The sequence below is a fragment of the Mytilus californianus genome, unplaced genomic scaffold (genome assembly GCF_021869535.1).
Source record: "Mytilus californianus isolate M0D057914Y unplaced genomic scaffold, xbMytCali1.0.p SCAF_4, whole genome shotgun sequence".
Taxonomy (NCBI): Eukaryota; Metazoa; Mollusca; class Bivalvia; order Mytilida; family Mytilidae; genus Mytilus; species Mytilus californianus.
Window position 1 is genome coordinate 104,007,877 of NW_026262690.1, and position 14,623 is coordinate 104,022,499.

Genomic DNA, 14,623 nt, shown 5'->3' on the forward strand with positions numbered 1-14,623 from the left:
AAACCACAGACCTTCGATAGGAAAACTGACAATCCTAGTCAATTAAGATTGGAGTCGAGTGCACCCGCACGAGCGGGGTTCGAACTCACAACCTCAGTGTTGACTGGCTAAGATTACAGTAGTAACTACTTAGACCACTCGGTCACTGAGGCCCCCATAAATAAAATTGAGAATGAAAACTGGGAATGCCTCAAAGAGACAACCTGACCAAAGTGCAGAAAACAGCCCAAGGCCACCAATGAGTTTCAACACAGCGAGAAAATCCTGCACCCTGATGCAGGCTTCAGCTGGCCCCTAAACAATAATGTATACTAGTTCAGCGAAAATGGACCAGCACACATGAATTGAATCAAGTAAAAAGATAAAACTGTTTTCGGCTAAATAAGTATATTCGCTCTTTTATAAAATGACTCACAGCAAAATTATTGCATGTTCCATACTTCAGAAGGCTCTGTATTATTTTTAGTGTTGCAAAATATCCTGGAGAGTCAATTTTCATGAAATATGATAAATATGTCATCCCTGATAACTCGTCTAAATCTGGAGATGCAAGATCCTCTGGTCTGACTACTAGTGGGATGTCAAAATTATCCTTTGCTAGCTGCATTGCTATTCGACAGTTGTCAAGTCTGGAATAGAAATGTGGAGCAATGAAAACTTGTAATCAAATGTCAGCAACATACTGATTTGATTAAAATCAAACTGCATAAAAAGATAAGCGATACCAATTTTAAGGCACCAGATGCACATTTTGACAAATAATGTTTCTTCAGTGATGCTTGAGGCAAAAATATTTGAATATCCAAAATTTAATACAAATTTTGAAGAGTGGATCAGAGCTTTGCATGAGGGAGATATATTTCTTAATTCAAAATGATTTTAAAAATTTTAAAACAGCAAATTTTAATCAAACAAGTTCCGTATTTTCATGCAAGTACAGAAGTACTGGCTACTGGGCTGGTGATACCCTCAGGGACTAACAGTCCACCAGCAAAGGTATCTACCCAGTGGTAGTTATAACATAAACAGTACCAATTTAATTGCATCTGATGCACATTTCAACAATTAATGTTTCTGCAGCGATGCTTCATAAGATTCCAAGCTGGACTCTAACCAGATAAGCTTAGACTATTTTTGCTGAAATACAAGAGTTATCAGATAGTCTTTTTTCTAATCTCACTGGGTCTGGGCTCACTTTACACCCACTCTTCACATGATAACATCAGAAAGTTAAGCATGAATTGGATTAACAATAGCATTTGATAACTAAAATATAATATTAGAAAGAAAATGATAAAGTTATTAGGTCAAGGATTGCCAAATAAAAGTAATTTAGATATTATTTGCACCTGTCCTAAGTCAGGAATCTGATTACAGTAGTTGTCGTCTGTTTATGTAGTTCATATGTGTTTCTCGTTTTCATATAGATTAGACTGTTGGTTTTTCCGTTTGAATGGTTTTACACTAGTAATTTTTTGGGGCCCTTTATAGCTTGTTGTTCTGTGTGAGCCAATGCTCCGTGTTGAAGGCCGTACCTTGACCTATAATGATTTACTTTTATAAATTGTAACTTGGATGGAGAGTTGTCTCATTGGCACTCATACCACATCTTCCTATATCTATTATAACAACCAAAACCATAGATGTAACATCATGTTTAACAGTTTAAACCAATTTGTTTCAACTGATCAATACAATCTGAATTTTATCTAGAGTAATTCAAACAATTATTGATTGATTGATATTTGCTTAACATCCAGCGGCAAATAGTTCATGCAAGTTCAGGAAGAGAACAAATCAACAAAAATTACAAGTATACAGAAATTCAGACTTGCAACAGGCCACCTACAGACCCCTCAAAGAGTTGTTGTAAAGGTATTTAATATGCAGAGGGCATGACACTCTCTACCAGAGACATCAGATTTTAAGTCCCCCTTCTTACTGGATATGACTGCAAATTTTTACAACTTACACATCCAAATGGACATCCCACTTTGGCAAGCATTTTATTGCTGGTCATAAGAAATGACCAAGACATGAAGTATTTTTAAACCCAAGCCAACCTTGTGGTAAAAATTATTGAAATCAATGTTGCTCAATGACACAGCTAATTGCTTCAGGTGACTTTATCTAAGATTAATCTGAGCTTCACTTAATATTTTTAAAACAGTTCTTGATAAAAGTTACATTTGTTTAATCACAGTGAAGACAAAAATAATCACAACTAGATTTGTAATTGCTAGCAATAACGGATGGCACCCTCGTCTCCCCATTGCCAGGGTAACGGCAGCCACTTTGAAAATTTCACAGTCAAAGAGGGCATCTACACATACCAATCAACATTATTGTAAAGTTTCATTGAGTTTGGAGCATTTTGATATTTTTTACATTTTTGCTGTTTCCATGGTAACGGTAGCCATCTTGAAAATGCCATACCCCGATTGCAAATCTGCACATGCTGGTTAACATTATGGTACAGTTCCATAACAATTGGTTCATAGAATTCCAAGATATAAGCTGGACAAAAAAAGTGGAAGAAAAATAAGAAAAAAAGAAACGTAGAATAACAATATGTCACCCCAACTCCGTTGAGGGTGCCATAATGAAAGTACTTTAACAAGATCTTTCTTAGGTGATATGTTATGAACATTTCCATTTACTTTTCCATTCAATATTCATTTTTTTGTAAATTACTAAAAAAAACTTACCCACTGCTTCTGCTCATGTGCCTCCAATCAGGAGCCAATCCTGGCCTACAGAAATCTACCAATGCACTAAAAAAAATGGATATGCATAAGTTTATCAGGATCACAATCATATGAACATAGTAGTTAATTATAGAATCTTGGTCAAATATTGAGAATAAAATTGAGAATGGAAATGGGGAATATGTCAAAGAGACAACAACCCGACCAAAGAGCAGACAACAGCCGAAGGCCACCAAAGGGTCTTCAATGCAGCGTGAAAATCCCGCACACAGAGGTGGTCCTCAGCTGTCCCCTAACTAAAATTTGTTTGTATTTGTTATAATATTAATAGAATCCTAAAACCTTTGTTTGGCAATGAATGATATAATTTGTAGTAAAACTTTATCAGTTTTATATCCAATTTATTGATTAATTCCACATACATTTGTAGTTACTTCCAGATTCAAATTGAGACCAAATATTATTGTGTTAGTTAGAGATACTTTAAGGTTTCATTTCTTCATTTTCAGGTCCTAAATGTCTCTTTTTATAGAAATAAACTTTTAGATTAGGGCTAATGCATATATTCTGAAAACACAAAAATGAAAAATGGTATTGAGTTATTGGTCAATTGCAAACAATTTATGGAGTTTTTAAAAACAGTGAAAATCAAAGAAGACAACAACCTATAAGCTTATAAACTTAGTGTTTCATCAAAACAATTTTACAAACAAAGAAGTACAATATCTAAACTGTTTAAAAGATTTCCAGCATACACAATATATTTTGCTTGCATTTTTACGGTGCAAATGTCTGTCTGTTTTTAATTGTAATCATTATGGTTTTCCATTTTCAGATGTTTTTAATGTTCCTTTCATGGTATTCCCTTCAGTGCCCTCAAGGTCCTTATGTTATATTTTATTCATTCTATAGTATATAACCATGCACATGAAATCCAAGTTGATCCATGTACAGTTATAAATGTAACCTTGTCGAGGCAATAAAAATGTTAAAAAGTTATATGCCCATAAATTCTTAAATCTTTATATTGATAATCATATATAATATATAAAATCCCTTTAAGCAAAGACATAAATGGCCCATTTAACTTCTAAAGTTAGAATTATTTGGTTTTGTATCAAAGAATGTTATAAATCAAAACATGTTGGTTGTAAATGTTACAATAGATTACACAAATTGCATAATATATCTTTTTAAAAGGGTAACATCAAATCTTAAGATGTGAAATGTGTTGTTAATCTCGTTTTAAATTCCATACTATTGTTCACAATATATATATGTACACAATACAATAACACTTATAACTTTTGCCAACTGCTGAGAAACCTAAATATGTAAATGGGCTTGAAAAATCTGCAGAATGTTTGGATATACTTTTTTAGATTTTGTTATAAAAACAGAAAGGAAATCAAATACATGTATATGTTTAAATATTTTTGGGGGAAGGGAGTTTGTGAGGGGCAGCAACAACAGATGCAGTCATAATTAAACATGAACCAAAGATATTTTCCTTGAACCTTTTTCCTGAATACATTTACCATTATGTAAAATTGTTGTTTGAGTGTGATCAATTTCAAAATGAAAAGAATGTGTCTAAATCACATATCTTAAGTGATTTAGTACTCTGGTAGAACAAAAACATCTCTACAGTATTGCTTATCCAAATTCTACAAGAGCTATTCATTAGATTGAAATAGATGTTCCTCAATACAAATATTGCATCCAACACTTTTACACAATGATACAATTTATATTGTGTTTAATAAACTAATGAGCATTGGCTATAAATTCCTACTAAATCATTATATCATCCTATTAATTGTATGGATAAGAATTAGACCATTTATGTAATTTAAAGGCCTCTTTGACAGTGTTTTTCTAAAAAATCAAAGTTGTCTTCGTAAACGAAGTATATATTTCATGTTGCCACTTTAACCTAAAAATATAATCACAAATTAAAAATAACAATATGTTCAGCATACCTGCCAACCCTCCCGCGCAAACGACGAAATTCCGGAAATCTCCCGCTTGTCGGTCCGCTCCCGCATTTTCATTTGAAAACTTTGGTCAATAGTTTTTATGTTCGATATATAAGTAATCGAAATTCAGTTCTGCTATGTCAACTCCAACAAGATAGAGGTCTTTGTCTGGACCAAGCGGCAGTGTAAAAAAGAAGAAATTGATAACTGCAAATTGAAATATCAAGCAGATTTGAATGAAAGATTTTCAATTTTTACGATCAAGTTCACTTGGCAATGAATCTTTTAGCACATCATGTTCAATCAATTTTTTTATATCTTCTGGTGGTCTCTATGATGTTTGAAAGCATGCTTAGTGCGAGACTCACAACAAATTCAAAATATGGAATGTTATGAGTTATGAGACTTGGAGGTATTGAAAAAGGCTTAAAAAAAAAGACTACCTTGTATAGATTATAACCATGAATTGAAGAAATACAGAATACTTATTAACTCTTATAAGTGTTTTGTAGATGAACACTTTAACAGGTCATATATTTAACTTGAAAATGTCGTTCGCGCAAAATCTCCCCCTCAGCTGTCATAGGTTTCAGAGGTTGGCAGGTATGATGTTCAGTAAAGTACCAAATTTGCCACTGGTCAAAACTTTGGCATATATTTTTAAAAATTAACATCATAATGCTTATGTGTACTAAGTTTCAAAACCTCATGGCAAAATACCTTTAGACTAAAATTTAAACCTGATATGGGACAAATCATATAAGGAGGAATAGAGTAATGGAAGGGCACAGACCTGAAAAGATTATGCCCCTCTACTTTCTTAGCCTGAGCATAAAAAATTTTGCCTAAAATGGCATGGCACTAAATCTATTTGATTCCTTTATATAAAAGAAGAGGATAATCAGTATTTCTTACTTCAATGCAATTCCATCATTCCAATCTGTTGTAAAGTTGCTGATACCACATTCTGGAATTACTGCCTGTATCCATGCCAACATCAACTTCTTTGTTGGGAATTTGGTTTTTCCAATTTGGTAACGGAGAATAAGGTGCCATATTAGACCTAATATCAACTTCAGGTTTCCAGTTACAATGTCATCACTTCCTGTAAATATGAAAATTTTACAAATCCATTACGGAAATGTTAGATTTGAAATTAAGGAACAAACTACATATAAATGTTAGTTGGTAGTAATTAGAGGTAAATGTTTAAGACAATGTAATCTACCTCCAGTTTTCTTGTCTAAATCTTTTGCTAAAGCCCATTGCTTTCTTTTCCTATTGTTATATGAGAGTTTATGATTTATCATAGAGTTATCTCCCATTCTTTAAAATCTTAATTTTTTTTTTAAATTTGGTTCATATTTTATTTTTTTTATTCAAAAAATAACTATTTATTTCTTCTCTTTTTTGTTGGGGTGGGGGAGCTTAGAAGCATTAAAATAGATTTTCTGTATTTTAAAGATATTCATACTTTAGACAAGATACTGAAAAACAATCCAAATTAATACTTGTTAAAAAAATAACAATTAAAATTCATATAAAAAAAAAAAAAAAAATCGAGACAGATTTAGGATTATAATGTATTGCTTTTCCTCCTTTATAAATTTTTATTTTAAGTACAAGTGTATGTACATTTAAAGACCATCTTTTTTTTGTGATCAGCCAAAATCTTATAATACAATAACACTAAGTCACCTTATACCTTATTGAAATTGTGTTCATTGTACAAAATGTAGTTTACTGATTCAGTATCTTTAAATAGATTATTTTGCTTTTAGGCACAATATAAGTTGACATATTTAAATAAAATATACCCCTTAGTGTAAATGTAGATTAGTTTAAATTGAATGTCACTTATCAGAGATTACAGGTTTTAAGTGAAAAAGATGACTTGCATGCTCGAAGCTTTCATTTGAAAAGCAATGTGTACTGGTTTATGTATTTACTTTAGCGTACTATAAGATTCCAACTTACTATTGTACTTGTATACTGCATTTGCATAAAAATATACAGCAATTGCTATATATTTGATAAAGCAAAATCAGTTGAAGCTTTAAACTTATGTCTTGTATTTGCTCGTATTTTTAAAGCTAGGCATTGGCAATCACCAATGAAATGAAACAGTTCAAAACAAAAATAGTGCATTTGATAGCTTTATTAACATTTTTGCTAAATCCTTTTGTTTAACTAGCATTTACAATTCATTAGTATTCACCAGCCGAAAGGTTTAAAACATAAAAGTACAAAAAATGTAACCATGAGTTGCATAACAGAACTTTTATGTTACATTATGCAATGTATAATGCTTTTGCATATATAATTATAGCAAATGAAGCTTTTTATTTGCATTTAAATTCAATTTGTCTGCAACTTGAAGATCAGAAAATTGATGGATATCAATATCTACAATTTATAGACAAATAGAATGTAAATTATAAAGAAAAAGGACATTTACTATAATTATGATCATAATGTAGTAATTTCAATGTTTTATTCGAAAAATTAAATCATTTCTTTTTTTAATTTTAAAATAAATTTCAGTTTTGATTTTAAAAGAATTGTTACTTATCTTTCATAATGATAATTATATATAACATATGTTTAAGTAACATTTGCAAAAAATAATATCTGATACCAGTATACTTTCTACAATGTACATAAAATTGAGAATGGAAATGGGGAATATGTCAAAGAGACAACAACCCGACCATAGAGCAGACAACAGCTGAAGGCCACCAATGACCATATCCATATACAATGTACAAATGCACAAATACCTATGATATGAAATCAAGCTGAGCAAGCAAATGCTATTTTGAAGTTTTTTTACAGTTATGAATCAAATTCAAATGACACGGTTAGAAAAGTTTGAAGATTATTTCACTTAGTACAAAAATGTCAGCAAAACTACAAATATGAAAGCCAGATAAGACCATGGGAAAAGAGCGAAAATTTCATAGAAACAATTATCCACCAAACATTACACAGAAAAACAAGCAGACCAAGAATGTTTATGTGTTTTAAAGGTTCAACAATTTAATTTTGAGGAATGCTTAAACATAAATTTTTGTAGTGAATTATAAATTGTCCAGAAAAAAAAATTAAATATCAACTAAATGCCTGCCCTGTATTGACCCATGGCAAGTAAATATTTAATGTGCAGTCAGTAAAACATTTGTAAAAAGGACATTGGTCTTGCTCTGGCTGTTGCATTCATGCTAGGGGGTCAGTTGTTTTAAGAAATTCCAAATGAAGTTGTGACTAGCTCTTTTTGGCCAGTGAAAAAAATAGTATTTAACAGAGAAGACTGGCTGAAAAATTGAAGTATCAAGGGGTGGATTCTTTAAATACTGGTAAATAAATCATTCCCACCTCTCTATCCAGAATCTTCATTTCAATCTACATATTTTGAATTCATTTGAAAATAACATGGATGTTAAACAATTGCTTTATGGTCAGTAATGTCAAATATGCCCTCTGTTCTGATAAAAAAAAAAAAGAAGAAGTTTGATTGATTGATTGGCACAAAAAAGCTATAACACGTCGATAAAGAAGTTTGAAGACAGGTTTAAGTTTTGCAATAGTGGACAAATTCAAAGCTTGTGTATTTTCTGGTTTGATTTATGTTGTTGGGTTGCTATCTAATTGACATACATGTACACCCAACTTACAGACCTATGGTTCATGTTGTGAGGGAGTTACACAGTCAAAATTTAACTTTGTCAACTTATTAAAAGTGTTGTTTTTCATTTAAATATAATGGAGTCAACAGAGTTCTATGCTATCTTAACATGATCTTTAAAAAAACTCATTAGTGCATATTTTGAAAATACATGTTAGCTAATAGGTACAACCCTACTCTTCTTTTATCAATGATGCATATACCTAATACATTTACATAATGTATTTTCCACAAAAATAATGGAAATCCCAAAGAGCACTATGAAGAACACTTATCAAAATTGTCTAACCTAAATATTACATGTATTAATATGTACCAAGTGTAAAGGGACCTTGACTAACTTAAGACACCAAGTTTTGGTGGTCTTGTGCTTGGAGGAACTGTTAGTACATGTATATACCAGGGTTTTAGTCAAGTTAAATAATAAACTGAAGGATCAGAAGGTGGATTTAGTTGAAAAATATTGTTCCCATAACTATCCAGAAGAGAAAAATTTCCTATCATTCTTCTTGGTCTGAATATAGTTTGACAGATTTTAAAGTATGCACATGTATTACAGTGATTGATTGTAGTTTGTTTTATGTCTAATGGCAAATATTTTATGCATGTTCAGGTTGATAGACGTACATGTATTACACTCCATGGACGAGAAACTGGTGTATTCGAACTTTTTTCTGGGTTTTTTTCATGTTTGTTTGTTAAATTGTTGGTTTTTTAAGGGGGAAGGGGGGGATATGGTCATAACATTTGTGAGTAAACAAATTTGTGCAGTCATCTTAGATGTAGTACAGGAATATCATGAATAAATTATGCATTATGATTTTTTGTATGTTTTTTAAATATATTCATTATCATGATTATTGGGTCATGATGTTAAGGCTAGACAATTAAAAGTTATATACACTCCGCTCTGGGTTTTCCATTATTTTGGGGTAAAATACTAATGTACATGTAAGTGTATGCTTGTACCTATTGGCCTATCAAGGTACATGTATCAATGATATACAAAAAACTATCACTCTATAAACTGAAAGTAAATCTTTTTGTTGACATCTTTAAACTTACTGATAACATCATGCCATGAACCATGACATGAATGACCACATATTCATATAGGAAGATTTTGCAGTCTCTGACCCACTGTTTACCTCCATAGTACATAAAACCAAACAAAATAATATGTTGGAAAATAATTTAGCCATAGGGAATGTAAGGATATTTATTAATAATTAAAAAATGAACATTTTCTTGTTGAGTCATTTTATCTAAAGTGACTCATATTTAAAGAAAATGATTATTTTTCCTGAAAAAAAAACATATTTTGATTTTCAGTTTTGAAATGGTACATGGCATTTAAAAATACCATAAACAGTTCTTCTTCTGTATAAACAGATAAATATCACCATATATACATGTACAATGTATGTAACAAGAATGGTCTAATTTGCCACTGTTTCTCAACATAAGACTGGACAAATCTTTACTACTCTTTTGTTCATAATTGATTAGATGTTTCAGGTGAAATTGAACTCCACAAATCATCTGTCCAACAATTATGGGCAATAATGAACTTGCTCTATCTTACATTTTTGAATCTTGAATGAGTGAGTGACCAAAGGTGCAGCAACAAACACTGAGTGGATTTTTAATGGTATTTTCTAATTCAGTGTAAGCTGCCTATAAAAATTATTTAACATTTGTTTTAAAAGTTTTTATGTGATTGTACATTTCAAGTGTAAAGAATAATTCAAAATATTTATTTTTAACACAAAAAATGTCCTTTTTAAGGAACTAGTCTATTCCTCATTCATTGGTTGGTGTCCAACCTGACCAATGAGTCGATATACTATACCATGGGACTAAAACCTTTAGGTTTTATCTATCTAGGTACATGTACTATATATTTTATTTCTTACTGTCACCCTAAGTCATCCTCTCTGACTAAATATAAGAAACTACATGTAATGGTATGGTTCAACTTACCAATATTCACCAGTCTGACATTGTCATTTGCAATGGCATTCAGTGCTTTTGAAACATTCTCCAAGTTCTGATGATGATTTGTTGGCTTTTTGATAATCCTTCCAATTTTCTTTCCTTGCAAAGCTTCAACAAGATAGCACAGTCGAACTCCATCCGAAAAGTCAGTCTGCAAATCTTCAATAAGATCACAATTGTATATCCTAAGTTGTTCGTTCACCCAATTTGCGAATGTGTTTTGCTGGATTAAGACCCAACGATCTGTTTCACCTCTCAGACTCATTGCTGCATGTCCTTCTCTGCTTAGAGCACGAGCTGACATTGTCAGTTTTTTGCCAAAAATTTCTCAACTTTGACACTTTTTTAACTGAACCACACCTAACGTACAATTGTATTGTTACACCTGTAGGGTATTGTTGCTGTGATTAATGTCCTGGATATCAAAGGGTCTCTTATCGGGAAAACCTGTCAATAAATACCTGTCCAGTTTCGATGATGTTACAGACAGGAACTTATGGTTCCAACTGACATCCAATTCCGGTCCGACCAAACCGGTTTGCAGGAATTACTAGCGAAGGCGTAAATAGACACCTTTAAAAAAAACCGCCCTCTGGCGGGCAGGTAAATTTTTGATAGTTCATTCATATTTTCACGCTTGACCGGTTTCAGTTGTAAACAAACGGGACGGGTGTGACGGGTAATAAAAATGTAATAAATAATTCATTATAGCAAGGATTTGTATAGAAATCCTTGATTATAGTTTCTAGCATTTGTTGTTTAGGAAACAAAAAATCATTAGTTGATTCATAATTAATCATTACCTGTCAGGTGTATTGATTAACGTCGATCATTTTTACAGGCAAACAGTATAATATTAAATCAATTTACAGGTAATTTGACACGATTAGTTTACCAATTATCGAAAGGGTTCAAACAGAAGTGCATTTCGTGATTGTTAATCGAGTTAATTAAAATACTTTTCAAATAAAATTTGGTACATGTCCTTTGTTCAAAAAGCATTCGGTTGCCTTACGGCCAGTGGCAAATATTTCACTTAGGACGAAACAAATAATTTTAAGCAACATATTCAAAAGGAAGAATCTGTTAAGGACAAAATAAGTATCACTAGAATTTTTTTTAAAGAAGACAGAAGTTTGTCCTGATTATTAGAAAATAATAACAATTAGACGCTATCGAAAGAGCCAAACAAATCGTTTAAGATGAAGATGGTTTAAATTAAAGTAAGGATTTGCATTCTAATCTTTATATTTCATCTCATTAAAGTCATATGAATTAAGTTCCGGTCCGTGAAACACTTATCAATTCAAATTTTAGTTTTTTTGGAATTTTGATCAAAGTTTTAAAATATCAAAATTCCAAATTTTTGAAAATTTTGAAATTTTGAAATTTTCACCAAATAATCAAAATTTTAAAACTCTAAAAATCATTTTAAAATTTGATAGTTTAGAGATTTGATCAAACTTTAAAAGTACTAAACTTAACGTGCAGTTTTGATTATTTCGCTTTTTGAAAGTTTGATTTGTTTTAATTTTGATTAAGATAATATTAAAAAAAAGAAAACTGTCTAAAAGAGAACATACGCATCATTATCGCGTTTGGGATACCTGCAAAGTGCGAAACGGAATAAAAGCGGAACGAAACGAACGAAACGAAAAGAATTGAAACAAAATGAAATGAACAGTTTCTGTTACTTAAAAGTTAATGTATAAAACAAGAGGCAGACAGTTGTAAACGGTGAAAAATTGATTAACACAAAAAATATTTCTCAAAAGCGGAGAATTCATTTTAAAACAAGAAACACGGCTCTGATTATGATCATTCTTAGTTAGGAATAAAAAGCACGAAACATATCAAATCATTTTTAATTGCAAACAAAATAATTTAAAGAAGAAGTCGTTTTTCTTTAAACAAATTTGACATCACATGAGATAACAGTATCCTGACATTTTTAAGTTTTGCGTTTATTGAAAAAAAAAAACATTTTTTAAACCTATTTAAACCTGCATCAAATAGATTAATCTACTTTATGTTTAAAAATAATCTAACATAAGCTTAGCGTTTCAGATAATTCAGGACTATTTGGTTATCCAAGCGTCCATCATTTAGGAGTAACAGTGAAAACTGACCAACTCGCAGTAAGCCAAATAATATGGTAGGGTTGAGTATGTATATATTTTCATTTAAGCAACACAATGGTTCAATACACATGTTTTTCCTGAAATTTTATATTGTTAATATTTGAATTTTGATATTTTAAACTTTGATCAAAATTCCAAAAAAACTAAAATTTGAAAACTTTTTAAAATTTTGAATTGATAAGTGGTACACGGACCAAGTTCCGAATGATTATAATGTAAAGGAAATTATAGAACCAAGTCTTCTGTGTGCTTTTTTAAAGGGTCACTAGCTGTCAAATTCATGTTCACCGATTTGACTCAAATTCCCATATTTGACTTTTAACAATGTAAAACATTTATCCAAATAATTAAAAGTCTAGAATAAACAATTTACAGAGCATGGGCTCGATAATATGTAGCTTCGTTTCGTGTGTATTCTAGTCTAATTAACTATCGAGTTGAATTCCAAAGACCTCCGATGGCCATATAAGGGATATATAAACATAAATATAGATATAAATAGATAAAGCGAACTCGTGCAATTGGATTTTGCTAGGTCTATCTAATTTCATATTATGGATTAAAAATATATGTTAATCATCGTTTTTACCTGTATAAGAATGATTTTTGTGGATCGAATCAGTCAATCAAATGATTTATCTTTGTTTCACTTTCAATGTTGACATTCTTTTCCTTTTCCGATTCATGCGTTATCCATCTCTAGTTAAAGGGTTAAATTGAAGTTCACGTGAAATACGGATCCAATGAGGTCGAATTATTCACTTGCAAGTGAATAATTCATCATCAATGTTTCTTCGCTTATTTTGACAAAATTGAACCATAGTGGCTGCTAAAAGTGAATAATTATTTCACTATTTCACTTTCATTAATGATTGAACAAAAAAATTCATATTTAGATTTTTTATATATCTCGTAGCTAGTGCCCCTTTAAATACTTATTACGAATCCGTAACGTAAAATCAAGGATTTGTATAGTCACTATATTTGATTGTTGATCAAAACCTTTGGCTGCTAATTATGGTTCGGGTTTTGTGCCGAAGTTAACCGACTGTGACCTTGATAAACTATCAACGCAGAATCATGGAGCGTGTGGAAAAGTGAGATGATAGAACGACGTTTTTTGTTTATCTTATATATTATCAACTTCTAATGTGGGTCTCATTGGGGTGTAAGCGTGATCCGGGATTGGCCGATTTTTTTGTAATCTTGACACGCGAAAGTCAAATTATTTTGCGTGAAAACGGGAAACGAAGTCAGGCGGGACACGTAAAATTACAAGCGCAATCATTACAATGATAAGCGGGATACGAGATTCTCACAAAACAAATCCGGGATCAGACCCCCTCCCTAAATGAATCCCCCTCTATAAATAAAAATTCAACTTTGTAATAACAGTTGTTAAATGACTTGTATCAAAAGTTTTCTTTCAAAACCGATTGATAATATCTTCTTTCCGCGTTTGTTTACCTTATCTTTCATTACGGTCTTGGCACTTGTGCTGTGTGGTTGATGAACATCTAACGAGAGATGTCATGGTAAAGTACGAGTACGGGAAGACAATATTTCAATAGTACGTCACGTGAGTACACTTTTGAAAATTTGGATAAAATAAAGGTTTTTCCTTTAAAAGAAAGTATACCTGCAGGTGTTTTATGGTAAAACTTGGTCATTCATACATACGAAAAATATTCAAGTTTCAGTTTGTTAAATTTGAAGTATCATATGACTTTAGATTGCTACCACAGTCAATGATATGAAAATTAGTCCGAGTTTGCTCTGATATCTGACAGTATTTGTTTGCTTTCTTTGGTCATGGGAAAGGCTCTATCAAAATCCCCTTAATGCCTGCATGTCATACGGCAAAGTAATATTGGACTACACAAAGGTATATAGTAAAATTCAGAATTAAATAAACCCGTTCTGGCAAAGCCTCAGTAACTAGTGTCCGAGAGTTATCTTTCTTTGCATTAGTTCTGCAAAACTTGTCATATTTAGTGATAATGTGTTTTTTCCTAACTTTACACTGTTTCTAATGAAGTGGAAATTTTCGAGTTTAAGAAATGTTAGGTGTTGAAACGAAAAGCAAGTTTTAACTTCAGATTGTTTTGACCA

General features: G+C 31.5%; 1 protein-coding gene across 2 annotated transcripts in view; it reads right to left on the bottom strand.

Moving 5' to 3' along the window:
• LOC127738954 (filamin-A-like) overlaps positions 1-10,953 on the bottom strand; it is a 71,013-nt gene extending 60,060 nt beyond the window's left edge. For both annotated transcript variants that reach the window (XM_052250453.1, XM_052250452.1), the window contains exons 1-4: positions 10,356-10,953; positions 5,603-5,792; positions 2,709-2,774; positions 416-629 (exon numbers count right to left, since the gene is read on the bottom strand). In XM_052250453.1, coding sequence (XP_052106413.1) covers positions 416-629; positions 2,709-2,774; positions 5,603-5,792; positions 10,356-10,674 — 789 coding nt within the window. In that variant the 5' untranslated portion in view covers positions 10,675-10,953. The remainder of the gene's footprint in view (positions 1-415; positions 630-2,708; positions 2,775-5,602; positions 5,793-10,355) is intronic.
• Positions 10,954-14,623: the final 3,670 nt, after the last annotated feature.